Source organism: Eulemur rufifrons, chromosome 5 (genome assembly GCF_041146395.1).
Source record: "Eulemur rufifrons isolate Redbay chromosome 5, OSU_ERuf_1, whole genome shotgun sequence".
Taxonomy (NCBI): Eukaryota; Metazoa; Chordata; class Mammalia; order Primates; family Lemuridae; genus Eulemur; species Eulemur rufifrons.
This window is the reverse complement of record NC_090987.1, coordinates 24,856,369-24,883,199: the sequence shown is the minus strand read 5'-3', so window position 1 is coordinate 24,883,199 and position 26,831 is coordinate 24,856,369. Positions and strand designations below refer to the sequence as shown.

Here is a 26,831-nt window from a genome sequence, read left to right as displayed (position 1 = left end):
TTTATTTATAATTTGAGGGAACTGAAATATGTAACCTCTAAAGCTCCTTCTAATTTTTTATATTCATAATTACAGTAATTTATATGGATATTAAGTAGAAATATTTATAGATTATCTGCAGAGTTTCTGCTGAGGACTATTCTTAGTGACAGTTCTGTGTGCACAGTGGCCCAGGGGTAATTATAGGATGCAAAGCTCTGGCATTGTCCACCACAAAAATGGGAATACCGAAGGAAATGCTTTGAATTAATGGCAGCCAGTAAGCTGAGAAAAGAATGATGAGATCATTGGCATTCTGTTTTTCAGCTGTTTCTATCAAAAGCATACTTTAGAGAATCTTGGTAGTCATTTTATGTAGTACTTTTATGCCAAGTATAAATCAGTTTTTAAAAATTTGGCAGGTTTAGTCTTGAAATTGCCAAGTTTCAGCTAAAAATATAAATGATAAATATAAGTCTTAATGTTCTACATATCACACTGATGAGTAATTAGATGCTTAAAGCATATTTTGATAAAGACATTCACTATTTATGAGAGAAATCTTAGAGAGGTTATATGATAAAATATATGGTAATGAAATTTGACATTTCTTTCTTCAGTTTTGAGTCTAAAATCTTTCTTAACATGTGCAAAAGTAATAGTGTAAGTTCTTCAAGGCCAGGAACTGTGGTGATTTTATTTCTTTTGTATCAATATGGAACAATTATTCCAGGATTGTAAACCTATGCATGTTCTACTAATCATGTTGAGAATGTGAGATACACATATACAGACAGTACAGATATATATGTATATCTAATATATATATAATCTCATAGTTGCCTCTTAAATACCTGAATTACTAAGAACATTGTGATTGACATCTCTAAATCTTTTGTAAACCTTTTACAGTTCATGATCTAGCTAATTTTTTCCGCATGAGCTGGTAGAAATATTTACCCTTAAAACATGCTTTAAAAATAGTCATCTTGTAGAAGTTTTTTTTTTTAATTTACACACTATTATTTGTCTTTGTTAGCAGAAAATATGAATGGTAATTTATAATACCTTGATAGTTTAATGATGTTATTATGGATATCATTATTGCACCTAAGTGTAGAAATGCTTTGCTTTTATAGCCAATGGTCACAGATTTATATACTTCGAAAATATCTGCTGTGTTTCATCTTGTATTTTAAAATCATTTTCTCTTCTTAAATTATAAGTTGTAAGTTTATTTTACCATTAAAATATTTGAGCCTTAGAAACCCACTTCTGAAATTTTGGTTCTAAAAATCGTAAACTAAAAAAAAAAAAATAGGTAACTACCATGTTACATCAGACCCTAATATGAAATAGACTCAGAATGAGACCATCCTTTGTTATGAGAGAGTTCATAAATTATACATGGTTTTTATTTTTTTTTTTTGACACTTGTTTTGGCTATCAAAAATCATTTTTATTTGGTTTCTGGTTTTGTTGAGTATAGTGGGTTACTTTCTTGATTTGTATATTTATTTATTTATTTGTTTATTTTTTTTGAGATGGCATCTTACTCTGTTGCTCAGGCTGGAGTGCAGTGGCATGATCATAGCTCACTGTAGCCAGGAACTCCTGGGATCAAGCGATCCTCCCACCTCAGCCTCCTGAGTAGCTGGGGCTACAGGTGCATGCCACTATACCCAGCTTTTATATTGAAATCACAGGCAGTTTTATAAGCATCTTTTAGGGCCAGTGTGCTGAAGAAGTGCTAGCAGTTTGTAGTTTGGATGACTATATAAGTTATCATTTAAACTGAAACACTGTTGAGTGAAATGCAGTGATAAAAAAAATTAACAAGCATTAATTTCTGTACAGCAGGTACCAGCAAAGAATCCTTGGAAAATCAGGATGTATGCTCATCAAATTTGCAATAATATTAATAGTGAATTGTTTTCAAGCATCTCAGATCCAATACAATGGAACACCATGACATTGGCCCATTTTCTCAAGGTCAAAGGCTATTATCAAGCTCTATCAATTCAGGATTTGAGTATATCTATAAACAGACTCTGTCTTCTCATATTTAGAGCTGGATTGGCCTTTGTTGATTCTCTTAATGGCAAAGCTTATACTTCAATATCTGGCTATTTTAAAAAACAAAATTATTTTACTTTTCCCTCACATATTTCTCACTATACGGCAAGCCCTTCAGATAAAGCCTTATTCCCAGAGTTAGAATGTTTCTGAAAATGTGTCTTTCTTCTAGATGGACTGGGTGATACCTGCATGGAGGAATGTGAAAGGTATATAAAAGGAATACACATTTTAAGATTACAGTTGTAGGAGACCTGTAGGACTCTGGTATTGGGTAGGCAGCAGCGAGGCAAAAGACATTGGAGGAAGTAGAAAGAAAGTAGTAATCTCTCCACTTCCTTAGTGTCACCATCCTAGTGACAATGCATCTAACTGAAGAAAACTCTTGGCAAATTGAAGATTTGGAACATTCCTAAAGCCCACTTTTTTGTGCATTTTGATTTTGATGTGACATTGCTAATATTGCCTCTTAGTAAATTAATCAGCGTCTGTCAAATAATCAAACCTATCAAAATGCAATAAAAACTGACTGAAGAGATTGGACATGTGCATTGACACTAGGACATAATTACAGAGGAGCTAAACTAAATATCCCTCTAATAGGACCTCTTGATTATCTCAGAACTTTATGTCCAGTTTTGAAAAAAACTATAGCTCAAGTTTTATTATTTTGGACCCTAAAATATCCACAACCACTTGTGGAATGAGAGATTCCTGAAGAAGGGATCATGTCCTAAAGTACTCCCTGTAAGGATAAGCCACAAACCGGGGGGAAAAAAAATCAAATAAAAAGAAAAAAAAAAGGTTTGTGGCTAAAAAGCTATTTGAGATTTAAGAGAAAAATTATATGAAATTCAAGCTAGTAATAATTCAGAAAAATCACAGGGTTTTAAATCTTGAAGACACTTTAGAGATCAAGTCTAATTCTCTCATTTCACAGATGAGTAAATTAGGTGTAGATTGGCTAAGGGATTTGCTTTGGCTGCAGAATTGGTCAGGGGCTAAACCAAATAACAAATTGCAACTATGTCTCTTACTGTTCCATAATGCTTTAATCCATGCAGTAGCCAGATTTGGGGCAATGCGTAGGTCTAGGAAATTTCAATGAATGGATATATTAGTATGTCAAAAAGAAGAATCCTGGGTGTTTGGAGAATTGTGTTTATCATTTATAATAAGGATGAGGATGATTCAATACATTTATAATTAAATTAAGCTTACTGTGTATATTTGGTTAGAGTTTCACTGAAACACACTTATAATTATTTTTTAAAATCTCTTCTATTTTTGATTTAGATACTTCAGGTATCAGAGACAACCCATTATTACCATGTGTATATTTCTACCATAGTCCTCCTCATAATTTGCTGCTATTTTTAACCTCAAGCATTTTGAAGGCAGAGACTCACTTTTATTCTATTCTGCCTTTTCTTGACCTGTGGCCATCCTCGGTACACACTAATGGATTCCTTAAGAGAAGTGAAATAAGAAAGAGCTTGAGTGGGAATGTGAATGGATTCTAGTCACAACTGGCTCAATAATTTAGCCTTACATAAATCACATAACCTCAAATTTTCCATTTATAAAATGAGTAATATAATTTTTTTCAAGGGATACCTCTGGGACTAATAGACACTATACAGAAGAAATTTTCAGCCCATTGCAAAAATATCAATTCTAATAACTAAAGTTTTCTGAAGACTGTGTTTGTTTGCTTCCAGAAATAGAATTCCTGACCGATGGAAGAGGTTAAACATAAATTTAATAATCATTTAGTGGGAGAATTGAGCACTGAAAAATAATTGAAAAACTGAAAGAATATTTAGGGTAACAGTCCTTTATAGTCTGAGATTTGATGATGCCCAACTGTTTTTTCAAGGGACTACTGTGGCATTCCAAGGTTTTGTGTAAGCATGACGAGGTACAGGACATACTACCTCAAAATATATCACCTTGAAAATGACCAAAGCAGAAAGATCTCTCTAAAGTTCTCCCACTCTCTCTCTTTTGAGGATCCAAAGGGAAGACATGTTGCATAGAGAAGTCACAAAGAATCTGAACAAACAGGCATTGCTAAGTTCCCCTCAGTTTATTACCATTAGGTTAATACCTTTTTTTTTTTGTCCAATCATACTTGGCACGACTGTTCATTCTTTGTCAAACCTAATGGGTCTTTGGGTCTTCATTTTGGAAAGCTCTCATATAATATAAAACTTTGTTTAAATAAATTTGTTATGTTTTTCTATTGTTAATTTGTGTTTTGATATAAGTGTGTCAGCTATGAGCCTTGCAACGGGTGAGGAAAATATATTACTTTTTCTCCCCTACAAGTACAAACATAAAACACACTGGGACTTGGTCTCCAATATTGCCACCAAGAAACCACCATCTCACTTATTTTTATAACATATTATTCAAATTCTAGATGGTGACCTTAATAATAGCTTTCCTGTCTACCTCCTGGGTTTGTTGTAAGGACAGTAAATTTCAACATATGTTGAAAAGTAATAGTACCAGAATAAAACAAGGTGATACTATTATAAGTATTTCAATAGTGTTCTCTCCTGTTCCCTACAGGGACATAAGTTCTGTTAACTCAACTGTATAGACCACTTCCTGCATGTGAGGGCTTAATAATAGTTTGAAGCCAACACATCACCATCTGTTTAGCCTGATGTACTTCTGACTATGTTTGGCTGCAGTTGAGATGAGCTTTGAAAAATATTTAATGGTATGCAAATTTAATAGCTTTATCTTTTTAATCATGTGTTTGCAAGTTTCTCAGGAATACCAGATATTAGAATCTCACTCTTAGATTTATCCCTCATCACTCACCACTTCACCCACAAACAGATAATATTCTCCAAATCTAGCTGTACTGAAATAAAAAATGCTCCTCTAATATGCTATATTAATCAGCTATTGCTGTAGTAATGCAGCTTGCCAAACCACCTCAAACTTGGAGTCTTAAAGCAACTAGTGTTCGTGATTCTTCTAGTTTGCAAGTCTGTGTAGCAGCTGGAGCAGATCTGCTTAAGGCTTGCATGGGCTGGGCTTTACTCCTTTCATTGGGTTGGATTTAGGTCTGCCCCACAGGTTTTCTCATTCTCCAGGAACCAGCCGCTTCCGGCAGCATGCTCTTCACTTGGGAAATAGCAGAAGTACACTTAGTGCCTCTAAAGACCTTGGCCCAGAACCGATAGATTGTCTCATCTGTCTACGTTCCATAGGCCTAAACAGTGAGATGGTCGAGCCTACATCAGTGGGAAGGAGAACTATGCTGGCTATTCACCATTCCACTAGCACCATAATTGGAACCAGGTAAGTTCATGTAAATACTGTAGACTGAGTGAATATGCAACCAATGAAGGATTTCACTTTGTACCAGAGAATAATTCCAGTTGAGTATTTCCCATCTGCAGCTTTGTATTTCCCAAAGCAGCCTTTTTTGGTTTGTTGCAAACCCCCTATTATACTGAGTAAAATTTAACTTACTCAGTGTTTTTCCAGTTAGGCCTCTAGTTCCCCTGATAAACAAGCATACTTCCCCTTAGACAAGACAGCACTTTCAAATAGTTGAAATAATTTTCCCATTTGCTTCAACAGTTCCCCACCCCATATGTTCATTGTCCAAATATCCCTGAAAACAAATGAATTTGTTAATACATAGATTTCAAGCTGTCTTCATATACCTCATAGAAGGTGCTCACCTACTTCCTGCAGCTTGTATGCTACCAATATTCCAATTAATGCAGTTATTTTTAAGTAGTTACATCAAACAATGTAAACGTTTGAATTATGAAAATCTTTAAGTACAAAGGAAAATGATATATAATTAAGATCTCTATACCTGTGCCCTAGGTTTTCAACCATTAATAATTTCCTACATTTAATTGGAACTTTAATAAACCATAAATCATTACATGTCTAGTTGAAATCCACTTTGTATCTCTCCCGTTTCCCAATTTCTCCCCTTTTCCCCTAAGAGGTAACCACCAGCTTAAACACTTTATAAAAATTTATCACATTTTAAGTCACAAAGTAAAATTCTACATACATCAAACAATCAATATCCTCCAGACCACAGTCTTTGCAATTAGAATATAAATCAATAAAAAATCATAAACAACATATGCATGTGAAAAGAATGCCTACTCTTGTATTGATTGTAGCATTCTATTTAAGTTAAATGTATTTTCAAATCTCTTACAATTGTGCTACTATTTGATCCAACATTTGCTGACAGAGGTGCATTAAAAATTTTCACTGCATATGATTATAGATTTATAAATTTTTCTTTACAGTTCTCTTCATTTGCCTTGAATATTGCAGATTAGCATTTGAAAATATTTTCATGCTTTTTTATTACAACCTGGCACTTTTACACCTTAGTAATACTTTTTGCATAAAATCTATTTCTGATAGTAATACAGGTATACCTGCTTTACTTTTTGCCTACATTTTAAAAAATCCTTTGATTTGTTACCTTCATGTATTCTTATGTCTCTTTTAAACAACATATAAGTTACTGTTATTCTTTTATTCAATATGACACTGAAAATATTTGCCTATTCCAAGGACAGATTCATTTCCATTTATTCTGATTCCTGATATTTATATATATATATATATATGTGTGTGTATATATATATATATATAATTCTGTCTTTTTACTGTGTGCTTTCTTTGTTTAATATTCTTTCTTTTCTACCTTTTATTATATTAATTTTTTATTTGTTACTTCCTTTCCCTTCTGTTGTTTTTAAGTTATATGGTTTGTGTCTGGCATTTAATATATGAGTTTATATTTTAACATGATTATTTTAAAAGTATGAAGTTAAATAAGATATCTACTCTTCTTTTAAATACAGTAAAGACTTTGAAATGTTTTAGCGGTGATACCTTTCCTCACAACTTACTTATAATTGTTGTGTAGTGTTTTAGTTCTATCTTAATTGTTATATGACAAAAAAAATATTGCTGCTTCTCCTCCTCCTGCTCTTCCTCCTGTTCTTCCTTCTCCTTTCCTGCAGGTTTGCAAACTAATGTATCAGATCATGCTAAATCTTGGTTATGTCACTTATTTCATGGAACTGTCTCCTTAGCCTTGGTTCCATGAACATATTTGCTAAGCAGACTTTACTTTTTATATTCACTTAAAATTTTCTAATAAAAATCTTTGTTATATTAGGGTCTAGGACAGAGGTTTTGCATATCTAAGGAAGAAAAATCAAGTATTTCACTAATTTTATAATTTCACTGGCAATATGACACCTACGTGTACCCTTTTATATTTAGAAAATTGAGAAAATTTTGACATATTCTGGCTGATAATGAGTAATGGGTCACATTTTTATATCAATGTCTTTCATATTTAATTCTTGATTGCTATCACAAATTCGTCCTTCTTCTGTTTGAATAGTTAACCTTATCTTCTCTTTTGTGGTAAATGCATTTGAGGTGAGGTTAAAACATAAAGTGGTCTCAAAGATCTGAGAGATTTAAAAAAAAATCACCTACCTGGCCAGCAGTGTCCAAGATGTCCAAATAAGCTGGCTCGTTGTCAATCCTAACCTGGGTCTTATAAGCATCTTCTGAAAAACACAAGGCAAAATCCATTTAAATATATTCAATAGAAAAGGAATGATTTATTTTTAGAGTTCATAACAAAGAAGAATTTCTAAATAAGCTACAAAGTAAGAGATATGATACTCAAGTAACATATATATAGATTGAGAAGTATTTAATCCAGAAAAATATAGTAAGAGGAGTTTCTGCTTAAAGTGTAGCCAGGTATATTTCTCTTTCATCAGGAGAGTTTAATGATCCAAGGTGCTCTAGTGATGTTATGAAAAGAAAAACTATAGAACAAATGTATTAGTTCTTTCCTAATCATGTGCCACAAAACTGCATCCTAATATTATTATATAACTGTAAAAGACTAAAAGCATCTTCTAGAAGATCATGAACAGGATAAGGATGTTCATTCTCTCCTCTTTCATTTAATATAGTATGGGAACTTACAGCCAGATCAATTAGACAAGAAAAAAAATAAAATCATTCAAATTGTAAAAGGAGTAAAATTCTCTTCGTCCACAGATAAAATGATCTTATGTGCAGAAACCCTAAAGATTCCTTCCCCCATACCCCCACATGCAAAACCTAAATGAATTCAGCAAAGTTGAAGGATATAAAATCAATAATCAAAAATCAACCAGATGCATTTCTGTAAACTAGCAATAAGCAAACCAAAAAAAATAGGAAATCAGCTCCACTTACAGTATCAAAAAGAATAAAATACTTAGGAATAAATTAATCAAGGTTTATAAGCAACAGAAAATGGACTAAGACAGTAAGAAGCTAAGAAGCAATAACAGAGAGATCAGCTAATGAGACACTGGTAAGACATGGCACAGAGCAGATAAGAAAGAAGGGAGGAACCGGAGAAGGAAACGTAAAAGAGATAAAGAACTCTGAGTGGTAGATTGTAATGATTGGCATTGAGGATGAATAAAAATCGAGGTATTAACATAATCCCTAATTGTACTGCTGTACAACATTTCGAAGTATTTAATTTGAGGAATATGTCTTCCCCAAGCTTAGGATCAGGGAGGAATAAGGACAGTGAGAATCAAGAAGGGATAAAGCTGAGTGAGAAGAATTTTATGGTTTGGGATGAGCAGAATCTTAAGAGTTTGTGTTTTTAACTAGTGGAACTTTGGGGAGCTAGATGGTCCCATAGAAATGTTGGATCTGGTGTATTCTCATAAGAAAGCTGTGGCCAATAAAATAGAATTTTCTGGCCCCAAACTCATGGAGTCTATTAGATTTGAATATCTCTTTAGCTTTCATTTGACTTGTATATTTTGATATGTGATGCTCACCCAGCTAAGTGTTTGCCTTGACAATAGAATGACTTGCACATTTTACATTTCTACCCAGCGGCATCAATTTTCTTCAAGTTCTTGAACAGAGAAACATAGTTTTATTTGCAGTTGTTATTTCTCTCAGGAGGAGACTAGGAAGTCATAAACACACTTGCTGTGCTACAATTGATTAGCCACTTCTATTTCTTTTCTTTCAGAGGTTTTGGTGACTAGACTCTCGGATTCAGAGGTTGTATTGAGCCTATATTCTAGTGAAAGGCAACATACATGCAAAGATCAAGAATATAATATAATATGTACATAAAATATGTTCAAGTTGTTAAGAGATCAGGAGAAAATGACAAATTCTATCTAGTGGGGAAGGCAGTTCAAAACTTTAAAGAGAGATTAGTGTTTGAGTGGCTTATAGGGTGAGTAGGATTTTTCCAGATGGAAGAAAAAATGAGGGACACCCCAAGTAGCTATAGTCCCTCCTCCTGAGTAGCGAATTCTTAATAAGATGAAAAGCATAAATAACTGAAGGTGACATATGAAATCTAACACTGTAGGAAAACAGATTTTTTTTACATGATTTTAGCATTATTGTTCTAAAGCAGTGTTTTTCTTAAATCTATTTCAAGTTAATTTTTGTGTATGGTTTAAGATGAGTTCAATTTCATTCTTTTGCATATAGATGTCCAGTTTTCCCAGCATCACTTACTGAAGAAACTATCCTTTCCTCATCGTCTGCCCTCCAGGTGCCACAGACACATGCGTCTCCTGCTGGTCCCTGGGCAGGCAGAACTGCTCCCTGACCCCAGTTGAGAGAGGCTCGAGCTGAATTACAAGGCTGCTTCATGACCCACAGTTGTATTGAGGTTGGCAGGCCTCCATCTGGGAACACGGACTGGGGTGCCTCTCACCAGATTCTGGGGCAGGAAGGGCCACTCTTGTTCTATGGCTGAGAGGGACTGGTGCCAAGTTATACAGTTGTTTCAGGGTCTGCTGTGGGACCCCGGTCAGTGGACCTGCCTCTAGGAGCATACACAGGTGTGTCTCCCAGGAGGTCCCTGGGAAGGCAGAGCTTTTCATGGTCCATGGCTGAGAGTAGCAGGAACCAGGTCATGGACTGCATTATGGTCCAGGGCCAAGGTCAGTGGGCCTATCGCCTGAGATACAAATGGGCATGATTCTTCCCAGGTACCTCGGCACATGATACTGATGGCAGGATGAAGGCCAAACAGGACTGTAGCTGAGTCCATAGGGGGACAGGGCTGTTTCTGGGTCTGTAGGTCAAAACATAGTCAGTGATGTTGCCACCTTGTCTCAGGCTGCCTTCTTGAAACTGCCATCCTCAGTCTTGGCCTCTACTGAGGTTTCTCAACTTTCAAGCCAGATCCCAAAACTACCATCAAGCTCCCACAAAGCCATATGTGGTTGGCTTCCAAATTATTGTTGCTGTGGGGAATATGAGTGGGAGATCTCCTATCCTGCCATCTTGCTGAACATCACCTTCAGCAATTCAAGATCTTCCTTCTTTTCAGCATCTACAGCTACAGATTTCCCTTTTAGCATTGCTATTGCTGAATCCTATAAGTTTTGGGATGATATGTTTTCATTTTCATTCATCTCTAAGTATTTTCTAATTTCCCTTGTGATTTCTTATCTAACCCATTCAGTATTTGAGAATGTGTTGTTTAATTTCCACATATTTGTAAATCATTTAGCTTTCCTTTTCCTGTTGATTTCTAGTTTCACTCCATTGTGATTAGAAAAGAAAATTTGTATGATTTCAGTATTACTTTTTACTTATACCTGGAAGGTGAATAAATGCTTTCTGGAAGAAGTAGCACCAAATTTGAGTAGGAGTTAGGAAGAAGGGAAGCAAGAGAGGAAAGAAAAAATTAAAGCCATAATTCCAGATGTTAACAACAAATTCTATTTGTCAACAACAAATTTAGACAATTTCAGTGTGGTTAAATCCTAGAGTTTAAAGAAGAGATGTTGATTAAATTTAAGAGGTAAATCAAACTAACTTATGAATACATTCAAAAAAATCATGTTTTTGAGTGAGGCATCTGAAGTCAGACTGCTTGGGTTTAAATCCTGGCTCCACCACTACTGTCAGTCTTATTTTAGGAAAATCACTTGATCTCTCTAAGATGTAGATTTCACATTTTAAAAAAAGAACAAAAATATTTGTATTTCACTTACGGAGTTGTCCAGAGAATACAATGAGATAATATGAAGAAGTGACCCAAAAGACTGCCTTGTATGTAATAAATATTTTAAAAAGGGTAAATATGTCCATTGTTATTAAGAAATCTGGACTCTGTAATAATTCCATCATCAACTGTACATGTTGGAATGCTCACTCCGGCTGACATGTGGTGAGTGAATTGTGAGGTGGAAGCCTAGAGGCAAGAAAAGAGGATTAAATAGATATTTCTTAATTCAGGTGAAATATAGTGGTGTCTTTACTAGGATAATGGTGCTAGGGTTGGAGGAAAACTGGCAGATTTGCAAGAGGTTTAGAAGGTAGAAACTATTGCATATAATGATTAATTATACATGGAAACAAAGAAGGAGAAAGGTAAAAGAGAAGCTCTCAGATTTCTGTCATTTGCAGTTAGGCAGATAGTTATGACATTTCCTTAGAGAGGGAAGACAGAAGGATGACCACAAGTATGATTTTGGAAGTGTTGACTTTGCCATGCCTGTAGCTCATTCAAATGAAGACAATGAATAGGTAGATATCTGGGGCTGAGGCTCTGTATAGAGCTCTGAGAGTCTTCTTTCATTACACTAATTTATGTTCTTATGCATGCCAGTGCTATTCTACATCCTGAAATTCACAAATTCCTGGAGTCTGGCTGCAAGCTGTATTTTGTTTTATGCTTCATTTATAGTACAAGCAAAGCACAAACCGAACCACTGTGAAAAGCTTTTAGATTATCATTGGATTTTGGCACAAGTCAGTAATTATTCATATGGTTGATTTTGAGCCACAAATAAACAAATGAATTATCTTCAAAAACCTTTGATTTAGTAAGCAGTAATGACAGCCACAGGAGGTACTTTTTCAATTTGTACTGCTGAGTACCTCTCACAAATTGGTTTTTTGCTAGCTGCTGGAGATATGAAGACACACACACACACACAGAGCACACACACACAGAGCACACACAATCATTGTCTCTACTCTCAAGGAGTTTGTACAGTCATGGTGGGAAACACATATATAAACACATATACACAGTGGGATGTTAAGATTCCAAAATTTATAGGGCATAGATTCTACCTTCAAGGAAATCTATTCCTTATGATTGTGCTCTAAAAGGCTGAAATTATGTTAAGTATGAATTGCAGAGTATTCTAGCTAGTATGGTTTTAGCAACTGCCAGCCATTCTAAATCCATTCTGTATATGGTCAACCATACCATTTTTCTATTTTCTATTCCACTGCTCTTTGTACATTCACTGATCTTCTTCTCACAAAAGAAATCTTGTGGAATTACTTGCTATTTTTTGAAGATGCATAGGGTTGTTTTTCAATTTTATAGGCAAATAAGAATAGTTACTCTGAACGGGGCTCTGTGACCCAAGGATCACAAATGAGTCTTTCAGATTTCATGTTTGTTTATTTAAACTCAAAAGCCCAAAGCAGAGCCTGCTGAGGCCAGGGGCAAGCTGAGTAATCTAGGCGAGAACTGCTCTGTGTGATTGTCTGAGTGCCAGATAAACCCAGCACATGAAACGTGTGTCAAATAAAAGCTTCTCTTGGGATCAGAAAACCCCTTCAAAGAGCTTGGATGAGAATTGGCTGGAAACTAAAGCCAGGCCCTCTATCCAAGGTTTTTTTTACTCTTTTGAAAAAAGTGTCTATCAGAATACACATTCCATTGTGGGGAATCTAGGTCACCTGCCTGGCCTCCATAGAAACTAATCCTTTTCATTTCCTCCCTATAAACAATCTTTCTATTTCCATTCATCCACTCCCTTTGAGACCACCCATGCAGAAATGCACTGTCAGAAATACTCTCTTGAATGCATATAAACACCTCCCTGAATTTCAATCATCTGCCTATAGACCCAACCCTGAAGTGAGCTTATTTATCTTCCCCAAGCAAGAGACCGAATGTACACAAAGCTTTATCAGGCAGAAACCTCAGCAGCTGCCTGATATATTGTTTGCACAGAAAAGCATACTGGGGCCACATTCTTAGAGGCATCTACCACCTTCAAATTCATCTCAAAATACTAATGTTTAATTGGAGACTGTTGTTTTCCCTAATTAGGAGATGTCTTCCCCTCTCTTGCTCTCCAGTAGAATTTTACAAGAAGAAATCACTGAAGGCCTATATTAAAGCCTCAAATCTATTACTAAATATCTATGTTAGGACTGGCCAGCCACTTAACCTCATTTGTAAGATGAAGATAATAGTGCATGCTAGTCAAAGGAGTTCTCTAGGAGTTCTATGTGCATTAACATAGGTAGCACATATGATTAGTGCTTTGGGAAAAAGAAAGCACAATTCAAACTCAAAGTATATTATGTTGTGATTTTTATTTAGCATTGCTTCAAATTAGCCATGAAACTAAACTAAAACTAAATCATTTCTGCTGTTTATATTTATCCATGTGGAAATACTTTTTTCCTAACAAGCGAATCATAAAGAATTTGGCAAGGCTGGATGCGGTGGCTCACGCCTGTAATCCTAGCACTCTGGGAGGCCGAGGCGGGAGGATCGTTTGAGGTCAGGAGTTCAAGACCTGCCTGAGCAAGAGCGAGACCCTGTCTCTACTAAAAATAGAAAGAAATTATCTGGCCAAAATATATATAGAAAAAATTAGCTGGGCATGGTGGCGCATGCCTGTAATCCCAGCTACTTGGGAGGCTGAGGCAGTAGGATCACTTAAGCCCAGGAGTTTGAGGTTGCTGTGAGCTAGGCTGACGCCATGGCACCCTAGCCCGGGCAACAGAGTGAGACTCTGTCTCAAAAAAAAAAAAAAAAAAAGAGAGAATTTGGCAAGATACATTTGCATTAATAACCAAAAATAAAAAGTTGTGATTAATTCAAATGGTGTAAAGGTGTTCTGGATAATTTCCCCCAAAGTAACTATTTTAATTCCTTTCTAGAATAAACATATACATTAAATTATTTTAAAATATTTTACTTATAAATATAAAATTTGGGTAATTTAAGACCAACAAAATATATAACTGAGAACAAATGTCAGAAAGTTATTGTTGAATTTTCACTAGATGGCTTTAAGATATCTTAAGATAATTGAATATGTCTTCTATGGTTTACCCCCAAATCTGAAATATACAATTGGTATTACAATGAAGCTATTTTTCTATAACCCTAAGCTAGCATACATCTCCAAGATATTAATTATTGACCCAAATATTTTCAAGGCAATAAATAATACAAAGACTCAAATAATATATTTATAAGGTCTTTCTCAAAAGAGTACTTAAATGAATCATCTCAGTTTTGTGTATGTGTGTGTGCCCATGTGCATGTGTGTATATGGTAGAAGTACTCTGAAGTATAGCATTCTGGACATTTTTTCTGGACCAAAAGTTAAATCATGACGAATCAGCACTGATACAAATCTAATGTATGTATTAATATATCAATCAATAATTAATTCAATATATATTTGAGTATGTAACAGGTGCTGCACAATCTGATGGCCACAGAGTCTATACTGTTGAAAAAGACAGGTAGTTTCTACCCACACAGAATTTATAATCTTGGGGGAATACATAAAATCAAAAGGCAATTGCACTGTATTTTAATGAATGCTACATTAGAAGTGCATTGAAAGGTGCTTATTGAAGGAGACAGTAGAGGACACACAGAGGAACTGATATTGAACTGAGGCAACTCCTTCAAGGGTTGGGACAGAAAACAGAGTTTGGAAAGAAGGAAGACTGGAAGAATTCTGCCAGGAAGAGAGAAAGGAAGTTGTCTGAGTTCTGATGTAACCCTTGCTTTGAACTTAAACATTCACTGAATGTTTATATGCTTGTTGAGTCTATATGCTTGTTGGCTTGTAGGAGGTTTGGAAAACTGGCTGAACTGAGCTTGTGGAATAATTCAGGATAAAGAAGAACACCTGTTCCTACTATATAAATAAAAGCTAAAGACAAGGGTGCCACAAGAACATAAGCCCTGGAAATTCACAGGAATTATGAGGCAGAGCTTGGATTTTTTTCCCCCACACTATAATATTGAGAGTGAGTGCAGTTTACTTAGGTCTGTGCGGGATAGGGGCTCTGAGATGATATCTGAGTTACACAGCAATTCAGATCTTTCCCCTAGACATATAAACAGATCTTTCTAGGGTAGATAATACCAGCCAGCCTCCCCCTGCTGCCCAGGAGATCCCCAATATCACTGCTCTGAGATATTTTAATAGTAGATGTCTAAATGAAACCTAAAACAAACACAATGATTAGTGGAAAAATATTAAAATTATTCTCTCTGAGATTGGATACAAGTACTCAGTATCAATGATTTTACTCACTTTATGCTGGGTGATTCTTACCTGGTCAGTTAGGCAACAAAAATTCTTGGTGTGAAAAAAAAAGTTTAGCAAGGCAAAAACATCAGTATTCATGAAAACTGTTGTTTATGTAGAAAAGTCAAAGAACCTATATGAAAATTAGATTAAATAAATGAATTCAGTAAGTTTTCTGGTCAAAAATATCAGTATAGAAAAGTCAACTTTATTTCTTTGTATAAGAAACAAAGAGGAAATTAAATTATTTAATGGTGTTATCATAATATCAAAAATGCCAAATCTCAAAGAATAATCCTTGCAAGAGTTTTGCAAGACTTCTACATATAAAGCTGTAAGATATGAGAAAAATTTAAGATCATCTAAATAAGTGGAAGTATATGCCGTATTTATGGATTGAAAGATTCAATATTGTAATGATATCAATTTTCCCCTAAGTGATCTATAAGTGCATATTAAACAGATTTGGGGGTGGGGCAGAGATTTACCAGCTGATCCCAAATTTATGTGGACATAAAAAGGGCCAAGAATAGTTGAGACAATCTCAAAAAACAACAACAAACTACTATTTATCAAGACACGCTGTCAATCTACAGCAGTTAAGACTGTGATATTGGCGCATTGATAGAAAAATAACCAGAACAGAGAACCCCCACATTAATGAATCCTTTTTTTAGATGCCAGTTGGCATTTCTGAGGGGTGGGGAAAAATTTTTTCAATAAATAAAACTGTCAACTGGATATTGAAAATATTGGAATGTGACTGCTGCCTCATAATATACACAATAAGTTCTAGCTAGATTATAAATATAAATATGAAAGCAAAGCAATAAAGTTTGTAGAAGACACTGTAGAAGAATGCCTTCATGACTTGGAGTGGTAAGCCTTCTTGAAAACTAATATAAAACTCCATAAAGTAAAATATTGAAAACTTGAAATGCATTTATAAAAATTGGACTACATTGAAACAAAAAATTTGTTGATCAAAGGAATATTAAGGGAATGAAAATATGAGCCATATTGTTGAATAAAGTGTGTGTAGCAACACAAGGCTCATATCCAGAATATGTAAAGCATCCCTACACATCATTCAAAAAGAGGCAACCTTCTTCAATGAAAAGCAGGCAAGAGATTGAAGGTTGTTAGTGTTTTATTGTTTGGTTGGTTTTTTAGTAATAACAACTAAAAGCTGTTTATTTTTAGTAATAAACTAAAAATAGTAAATTATTGTTTTAGCAAATAAACTAAAAGCTATATAACCTTATTAACAACCAGTAGAAAACAAATTAAAATGATACTATGGTGCAAATGTTCACCTAACAGAACGACAATTTTAAAAGACTGACAATATCAAGTAGTGGTGAGTTTGTGGAGCTATGAGAACTTCCACTACATATGGAGTGTAAAATGGTGCAACCAGTTTAGAAAACTGTTTGGGACTATCAACTAAAACTGGTCATACACATAACCTATATAGTAGGCTGAATTATCTGTCCCAGTTTGTCTCTAAATTAATGTTACATGTCTACACCTGAGTCATGGCCTCATGGTGGGTGTAGTATACTTCCCTGCTCTTTGATTTTAGTCTTGACCATGTGACTTGCTTAATGAAATGCTAATGGATGTAATGTGAGCAGATGTGAGTGTGAAATATGTATGTGCAGTGTGGCTCAGGCTGTTTTGATTCTTCCATTGTCATGAGAAGAATATTCCCGGGAAACCCACTGGTTTCAAAAGCAACATAGATGCCAGTCTGAAGCAAAAATCAGAACAGTCCAACTCATTTGCAGGTGTGTGAGGGACAAATAGATGTTACTATTGTTACCATTCAGATTTTGTGGCAATTTGTTACATAACAAAAACTTACTAGAACATCTTATTACAAACAATTTCACTCATAAGGAATACATGCACATGCACAATTATACAAGTGAACAAAAGACATGAATGAGGATATCTATATCAGCATTATTGGTACTATCCGTAAACTAGAAACAACTCAGAGTTCATCAGTAGTAAAATGTATAAATCAACTCTAGTCTACTTATACAGTAGATTATTTTTATTATGAAACTAAAAAGTGCAGCAAATAAAAACATAGTTCAATCTTAGAAACATAATATTGAGTTAAAGAAACCAGAAATAAGAAATGATAAATACTCGAGGTGATGGATACCCTAAAAACCTAAACTTGGTCATTATACTTGATCATTATACATTGAACAAAATATCACATATAACCCCAAATATGTACAAATATTATCTTTCAATAAAAAAGAATACATGTTGTATGTTTCCACTTACATAAAATTCCAAAATAAGCATTCAAACTAAGCTATATTTATTGCAAATACTTTTTTAATCAGGATAGACATTTTTGAGGGATAGTTTGTGATAAATGATTGTGTTGCATACTTGTTTGTATTGCACTTTTTTTAAAAGTTTTAAAAAAGGAATGCTACAAATTACTCAACTGTAAGAAAAGGAGAAAATATCCATTTTCTCTAATTGTTCCTATTTTTATGACAGCACAATATTTGCACAACATTAACCCATGACTTAACTAATTTTTACTATTTTCTCTTTTTCCTCTAATCTATATTAATTTTATCTCACATAATGACAACTTCTAGATATTTAGTCCTCATATTCAATAAAATATGTTTCTGCCAATGCTGATGAATATGGGCTATAGGGATGGAAATTGGAATGATGTCAAAGGACCTTTCTGTCCAAAATATCTTTCTCATTGGCCTGGCATGATGTCCCAAATTTTGCCTCTTCTCTTTCATACCCTCTGGTTAAGATAAGCCATTTTATTTCCAGGAACTCCCTATTAAAATGCAATAAAACTACAGGAGAAGTAAAATATTAAGCTATTATCAACCACAAACACCTTACCCTGAGATTACTTTTGCACAAAATTAGCTGTCACAAGAGAAAGCAGAAAGCAGGGCCTGAGGGGATGATCAGCAGGGATGATAAAGGGAGTGGAAAGGGAGGACAACACTGCGAATAGTTCTAGGGGCAGAGACTGGGAGAGGGCAAGTGAACAAAGGAGCAGCAGGGGCTTTATGTACACCTGAAAACCAGAATGGACCCCGCTGCAGCCTGCTGAAGAGCATTGCTTGCATAGGAGAAAATGGTTCGTTTTGTTTCCTTCTCAAAATTGATAACAATTGTTTTTTTAATGCCCAAGCTTGCTGAGTATGGAGTTTTAACAACTGAACCCCATGTTTACACCAAAAATAAATTTGACACAGAGGAACATAATACGTGGAATTCTAGGCTGGACTTTGTACAGTTGGGCAATCCTTAATTTGTCAGCTTCTCTAAGGGCTGCAGAAATAAAACTCCCTCTACAGATGGAGGAAGAAAGGTGTGTGTGTGTGTGTGGGGGGGGGGGGGGGGATAATTGGCTAGAGTAGGGCTTTACAAACTTTCTTGTACATACAAATTTCCTGAAGATCTTGTTAAAATGCAGATTGTGGTTCAGTCTGGGACTGGGGCTGGGATTCTGTATTTCTAATAACCTAAGTCGCACCCACGCTACCGGTCCAGGACCTATAGCAGCACTGGCCAACAGAAATCAAATATGAGCCACATATGCAATTTTCAGGTAGCTATAGTAAAACAATAAAAGGAAATGGACTAAATTAATTTTAATATATGTTATCTAACTCAATTTATCCAAAATATCATTTGAATCTCTATAAGCTATGTAAGAAAATATTGAAGAGATATCTTACATTATTTTTCTTTTACAAAGTTTTTAAAAGACACTATGTATTTCAAATTGCTTAGAGAACGTATCAATTTGGGCTGAGTCACACGTCAAGTACACAACCAGCCACGTGGCTCATGGCTACTGCATTAGCTAAGGCAGATCTAGAGAGAGAGGATTGATTCTTATCTCCATAGACTAAAAATGTAAATATAGGATATTATTTTGCAGTCATCTGTGGCCTTTTTGATTAGAGGAGATGAAATAAAAATTTAAAATACAAGTCAATGACATGCCTATTTATGTTGCAAACTCCTACTACCCTTCAAGTAATTATTTCATAGTTTACTTCCTGTATTAGGTTCTCTAGAGAAACAGAAATAGTAGGAAATATATATATATATAGAGAGAGAGAGATAGATATAGATAGATATAATATGTATATACATATATCAGGCCTTCTATATTTATATATAAAGAGAGACAAAGATTTATTATAGGAATTTGGCTCATGCAGTTATGGAGGCTGGAGACCCAGGAGGGCCAATGGTACAGTTCCAGTTTGAATCTGAAGGCCTGAGAACCAGGAGAACTAATGGTGTAAGTTCCAGTACAAAGGCAGGGGAGGACCGAAGACCTGGCACAAGCTGTCTGGCAAAAGGAGTTTCCTCTTTTTCAGCTTTTTTTCTCTATTTAGGTCTTCAATTTATTGGATGGGGGACATCCACTTTGGGGAAGTCAACCTGCTTTACTCAGGCTACATATTAAAATGTTAATCTCATACAGAAACATCCTCACAGACCCACCCAGGATACTGTTGGACCAAAGGTTTAGGCACCTCATGGCCCAGTCAGGTTGATACACAAAAGCAACCAGCACACTTCCCTACCAAGCCTTTCTGCACTTGCCCAGTCAGAAACTGTTACACCTGCTCTTGTACTTCTACAACACCTTGCACATGGCTCTCTTAAAGCACCTTAACCATTTTGTTCTGATTATTTGTCTTAGTCTTAGCTATTTGAAAGCATGAATCATGCCTTAATCATCTTTGCATATGCATTCTCTAACATTCTGATGGGCACATAGTAAGTGGTCAATAAATTCAGTTTACTTTCTTCTCATATTGTGTCTAGCACTCTGCTCAAGTTTTGATAATTTGCACAATGCATTGTGAAGTATATGTCAATATGTCCATTTTAAATATGAAAAAAGAGAGAGGTATTAAACTTTACAATCACAAAATTAGTAGGAGTTCGTTGGGAGACTAAAATAGGACTGCTAGACATCAAAAGCTGCTCTTATTGTGTTACACCTGCTGTTTTCTAAAAACTAATCAAATGAGTGAGGTTTACTTTGAAGATTTGTGCTGTTTCTTAAAAGAATTTAGTGAATATGTAACTCCCAAATATATAACTCCCAGCTTAAATTAATACTCAGATACATAGAGCTGAACAGAGAGCTGAATCTTCCCTAAAACCATGTTTAACAAAAGACAGGAAAAATCATTGCAGTGGACAATTGTGAAGTTTGTAGCCACTCAGCATCTTTTGATCCCTATACCCTGTGATTGAGATAGAAGCAGCAACTCACTTTCTCAGCCTCCTTTGCATAGAGGTTACAGGTTTGTGACCTAGGCTTTCCCAATCAGATATATTCAATAAAATCCTTGATTCAAATGTGAATCATATGAGGATTCCTGTGTCATGTGTATTTGAATTTCTGGGAAGAAGATGGAGTACTATGCACAGTAGTTGCATGGCAGTTTCACTGCTGGACTGGTGCAAAAAGAGTTAATTTTAGACCTGGTTCAGGTGTGTACTGTCAGAATTCACTTCTCTGTGTTCACTGGAGGTTATGTACACTATGCATGCCTAAGTTCTCTCCAATTTGGGGCACCTTGAAATTATCCTAGAGAAGTAATTGACCACAGTTCTTTAAAAATGGCTTGAGTTTGGCCACCCAGCAACCTGGTCATTTCTGTGAAAAGGATTTCTCCCAGACCTAGCTCCTATTCCCTCCTCCTGCTTTAGGCTTCTGCGCCATGCAACATTTGGTTTTCTCTTCCCCATAGCAGCAATTCTCATTTATAGTCTATGTGTCACCTTCAAACATCTGGTCTCCATTTATGTTTCTACCACGCAGTAGGAACAACCCGATGTTTCAGAGCTATGCACCAGAGCAGAAGACAAGGACACACAGCTTCTGATTGATTGATTTTTATAGTTCATTATTCACACTTTAGTTTTTCTTTCCCTTCTGAGGCACCAAATGTAAAAGATGTCTGCTGAGTCTGAGGCTATGTGATTGGCATGTGTTCTCACTACATGGTTAGGTGCCACCAGCAGGTCCTAAGAGATGTGTATCTTTTTGTTTTCCTTGTTCTCTCTTCCCCTTTCCCTCTTATGTTCAATGTTATGGCCGAATTTAGGGGAAGAAAGTAATGGTGTGAAGTAAAAAGAAAAAGGAAAAAAGAAACTGACCTGGAATTCTTCCTTGATTAAAAGTTTGCTTTGTTCCACGTTTTTATGCTAGACAGACCCAACTTATAATGTTAATCTTGTACCCAACGTGTACCATAATAGATTTCATTTACTCAAAAAATATTTTGAGCACCTTCTACAAATTTTGTTTTAGGGAATAATAGAAACAAAACTGACATCATCACTGACCTCATATTTTTATAACCTAAAGAAAGAGGACCTAAAATAATAAAAGGTGATAAATACTGAAGCACCGTTTTATTAATTCAAGGTGTTCCCATCAACTCTTGGAAAATAGCCAGTGACTCTGAGAGACAGACATGTACGTAATAAAGATGAGGCAAAGGTATCAACAGCTGGGATTTAAACATGCCTAATGCTCACTGACATAGAATTCTTTTTTTTATACCCCTGTCTATTATATGGAGAGGGGAGGGGGGGAGAGAGAGGGAGAGAGAGAATTACAGTGAAAAACAATTGAAACTTTTGATTGTTCTGAAATCCTTCAAGCTACTGTACAATGTAGCTTGCAACAAGAATCTGACAGTTTTACCACGGTACATTTCCCAATCTTAACTTCCAACCACTCACGGCTATTTGTCCTATGTTCCGAGGACACTGGATTGTTTTGTGTTCTCTTAACAAACCAAAGGACAGCATGTTTTCATGCCACTCTTTTGCTAGGAATGCCTTCTTCCACCTCTCTATCATGCAAAATTCTGCTCATTAGCTTTAAGGACCAGCGAAATATTATCTCATTTGTGAAAGTTTCACTTACCTGTCTTTTCTGAATAATTAATATATCTCTTTTTTATAATTCAAAATCAATTTATCATATCTCTGTAAAAACACTTTGCTCCTAAAGAAAGATGCCTATAAATTCTTCTTGCCCTTACTCTCTTTTAGTTTTGGCTTTTCTGTTTTGAAACGTAATCCTCTTTCTTTCTCCCTGCTCAAGTGTATAATGCTCTATTTACTCCACAAGCCAGGCCACAGTAGACTGGACTAACTGTAGGCATCTAATTTTAGATGCTGAGTTGAATTGATTTTCTGGAAGTAGGTGTTAGATTTTTTTAAAAGCTCCCTTGGTGATTCTACTTTGCAGTCTGGGGTACAAATCACTGAACTAGAGAAGTGCAGCCATACACTGCATTGAGTAAATGATATTCTTGTCTGAAGCATTAAACAAAGAGATATAGAAATTAAGTTACCAGGTACTAACTGCTAGGCATAAAGGTCAAGTGAAGCCATACTGGTCTCCCAGTTTTGCCAAGTGAATGTGCTAAAGCTTGGAAAGCTGCTCTGCTAGTCTATTATGGTATCTGCAATTACTCTTCTTTCTTTTTGGGGGGAAACAATTACATATATTCTATAATAAAACAGGCAAGGTTATAAGGTAATATAGACTGAAAGTGTTTGATTATTGCAAACCGGGTTACTGTAGGGCATCTGTTGTTCAGCAGACCTGATTTGAGGTCTAGTTCTACCATGTATTAACTTTAACTTTCCTTACTGAGAACTATTAGATGTAAAAGCTTTGCACAACTAAATAAGAAAATAAATGTCAATTTCAATTTCTCCTCCCTACCCCTTTCCCAAGTCTCAAGGAAAAGTGAATTTACAACTTCCTTATAAGGCAACTTTGCTATTATTACTAATTTCAGGAGGTTCTTCACTTTTAACTTACATCTCTTTATATATCTTTTGGGCTAATCTCTGCTTATGCTATGATTTTTCTATAAGCACTAATAAAAAATATTCTTCACTATTTTGATTAGTTCATATTAATCTGATATTCCAAATTCAGGTTCTCCTTTTTAAAAAATGCTGACACTTCTAACTATATAGGTTGTATATAGTACAACCTTAGAAAGTCACATTTCCTTAAACTTCAGTGTGAAAGAAACCACCCAAAGGTATGAAAAGGAAAGGCCCTGACTATGAGGAAAGGGGAGGACAAGTGACATATTTACATACAAATGTGCATCGCCCATGCACTTGCAGCTAGAAGAAGTATTGGGATAGTCACAGGGCAGGAGAGGGTGTTTCTACCAGAGAAATGGAATCAAACCGTCCAACATGGAAAGTTAAGGGGAAGTTCCAAAAACAGAGATGGCCCAAATAATTATAAAGTGATCTCAGAGTAGAAATTGAATGGGAAACAGTACTTGACCCATAAGAGCACTGAGGATTTTATCAGGATAGTTGAATGTTTCAATTTCACTTCTATCAAACTCTAGAGAAGTTAAGATTTTCAAAAGATAGAAAAGACAATACATCCAGAAAGAAGGCGATAAAAAGAGGCATGTGTAATACCGAAGAATGGCAAGGAGAGCAGACTTCTTTAACTTCTTATTTCCTCGTTTAATAGGAGAATTGTATTGAGAATCAAAAGATAAAACTAACATTTGTCAAGAGAGAATAAAATCCCAAGGTATGTGATTATATTTTAAGGGAGTATGGAGCTACTCCAATGGAGTAAAAATCTCTCTTTTTCAGATTGATGGCATTTTGGGATCCTAAGAAAGCGTGTGAGTGGCATTTTGAACCATCACTGCAGGGAAATGAGCTTCAGGTAGGTGTCTGATTTGCAATGTCGGTTGATAAAATGGAGAAGTATAACTGGGGAGTGAAGATGATTGGAGGGATTAGAAAATGTCTGAATTACTCTGTTCGCAATGATAAATGGCAGATTGTTGTCAGGATGTGGAAAGTTTCCTAGTAGTTTGCTATGAACACTGCCATTTGCCACAATGTGTTTTCCATTTTTATTAATAAATTTAATGCAGGTACAGAATAATATATGTTCATATGGGAAGATGGTTAAAAATTGAGAAAGATAATGAACAGTTTAAATGATTTAATTGTTATACAAAAATATCCTTGACAGGGCTAAACAAAGAGCTGTTTGTAATAGCCCAACACTCAATGAGATTGATGCAATTTTCTGAGAGCATTTTGTTTTTTCCTTCTTAATGCCTATGGACAGGATGAAGACATTTGAATTCAAAATAGCAGTCATGATAAAATACTTTAGGAGTTTTCTATTGCTAAGAATCCCAATATCAGTCAAAGGAGTAAAATATTTACAAAAGCCACACAAACTCTCTTGGGCTACAAGGGGTTACATAGGGAAAGTAGGGCTATCTGCCTTTATTTAGGACAACATTCGCTACTGATGAGGCTGTAGGTGGAATATTGTATTCATTGCAATGTGATACCAATCACTCTGAGTGATATGTTGATAGACTGTGATATACACCGGAAACACAAGGGTTGTATCTGTATTTGAAGCTTTGCTAAAGAAGACATGATTAAGAAATGGAGGCTGTTCAGCCCAGAGAAAGGAAAGCCATGTAATGGCTGTTTTCTTCAAAATTTTTAAGGGCTTCCATGTAGACAGAAATTAGACGTTTTTTGTGTGTGACTCTAAGGGAGAAAAAAAAACCCAAACAAATAAGTAAAGTGTTTGGTGAAATTTCAAGGAAAAATGTGTTAGCTTACTATAAGGGGGGAAAAAACATACAGGCAATGAACTGACAAAAAAATAGGATGGATTTTCTTGAAAGAAAATAAGTACAGACAAACATGGATTGTAGCCAGAGGAGATGTGGTAAAAATGTTCAAACATATGATAGGTTCAAATGTTAGGCTGAATATCTGTTAAGATTTTTTCCCATCTTAATATGGAGGAATTATAGAAACAGAGATAGGAAAGGTAATTAAAAAGATATTTGAGACTAGAAGTTGAAGGAGAAACAGTACTTCTCTTATAAGGGCATTTGGAATTTTATCTGGAGACTTAAAGTTTTAATTTCACTTCTTTTAATAAAGGAAACTTTAATTTCCTCATTTTCTCTTTATGCTTTAATTGTATGCCTTTTTTTAAAAAAAAAAAAAACTTTTATCAAAGGGCCTTTCATTAGCTAACACAGGATTGAATATTTTTAAATTATTATTTTAAATTATTTAAATTATTATTTTAAATTATTATTTTTAAATTATTTTTGGCCTGGCACAATAAAGAAAATAAAGAATGCCTCCTCTCTCTGCTGGTTGAAATTTTAGAACTTCAGGAAGCAGAAACAATTCAAAGGGTACCCCTCTGTATCAAAGATACTTAAAAAAAATTCATGTATTAGTGACACAATTATCACCCTCTGCCTGAAGATGGACCTCTTTGAGGGGGGATGACAGAAGAAACTTTCTGCCTGCAGCCCCCAGGCGAGCCCTTGCAGGGACAGGTGCCCCACTGAGCCAGCAGAGGAGGGGGGATTCTATGCCATTTAATTCTTTACTTGGGATAGAAATTATGATCCATCATAACATCTGGAGTAAGCAGAATAATGCTGCCTGCCCCCCCCCCCCAGAAAAATGCAAAAGTCTTCCAAACCTATGCATATATTACATTACATTGCTAGGAGGAATTGATGTTGCATGTGAATTTCATGTTGCTAATCAGTTTACCCAGAGACGGATTGGGGATTATCTAGGTGTGCCCAGTGTAATCCAATATCCTTTAAAAAGGAAGAGGGAGGCAAAGGTGATAATCAAAGAAAGAGGTAACCAAGGAAGGAAGGCTAGAAAGATGCCATGTTGCTGGCTTTGAAGATGGCAGTAGGGGGAGGAAGACACAAGGCAGGCACCCTCCAGGGGCTGGAAATCTCAGGGAAACAGATTTTCTCCTAGAGCCTCCAGAAAGGAACACAGGCCTGCTGATCCCTTGATTTTAGCCCAGTGAGACCTTGTCAGAATGCTGACCTTCAGAACTGCATGAAAATTAAATCCGTGTTGTTTTAAGTCACTGTGTTTATGGTCATGTGTTCTGACAGCAACAGAAAACTATTCAACATCCAATCAGAACTTTCTTTTGCTTTATTTAGGATGCAAAGATACATATTTTAAAGATCAAACAAGTAGAATTCCCTTTAAGGCAATTTGAAATGAGAGATTTGCCAATGGTATTTTTCTTCTCTTGTTGGTATATGCATAACTAATTTTTTTGAGTGAAAACACAAAGACCTTTACCTTTCTTAAGAATGATAATCAGAGCTGATGTGTATTAACCTTTTGGGAAAAAAATCTTTTATATTAAGGATGGGTGTCATGCAGTTTTTGTTTCCTAGCAAAAATTCACTGAATAAAAATGAATTTCTTCAGTGCTAATGACAT

The 26,831-nt window shown here is 35.4% G+C and overlaps 1 protein-coding gene across 1 annotated transcript in view; it reads right to left on the bottom strand.

Annotated features, from left to right (window-relative positions):
- RIT2 (Ras like without CAAX 2) overlaps nucleotides 1-26,831 on the bottom strand; it is a 293,109-nt gene that overhangs the window by 178,002 nt on the left and 88,276 nt on the right. The window contains exon 3 of the mRNA XM_069468039.1: nucleotides 7,576-7,649. Within this exon, the coding sequence (XP_069324140.1) occupies nucleotides 7,576-7,649 (74 nt within the window). The remainder of the gene's footprint in view (nucleotides 1-7,575; nucleotides 7,650-26,831) is intronic.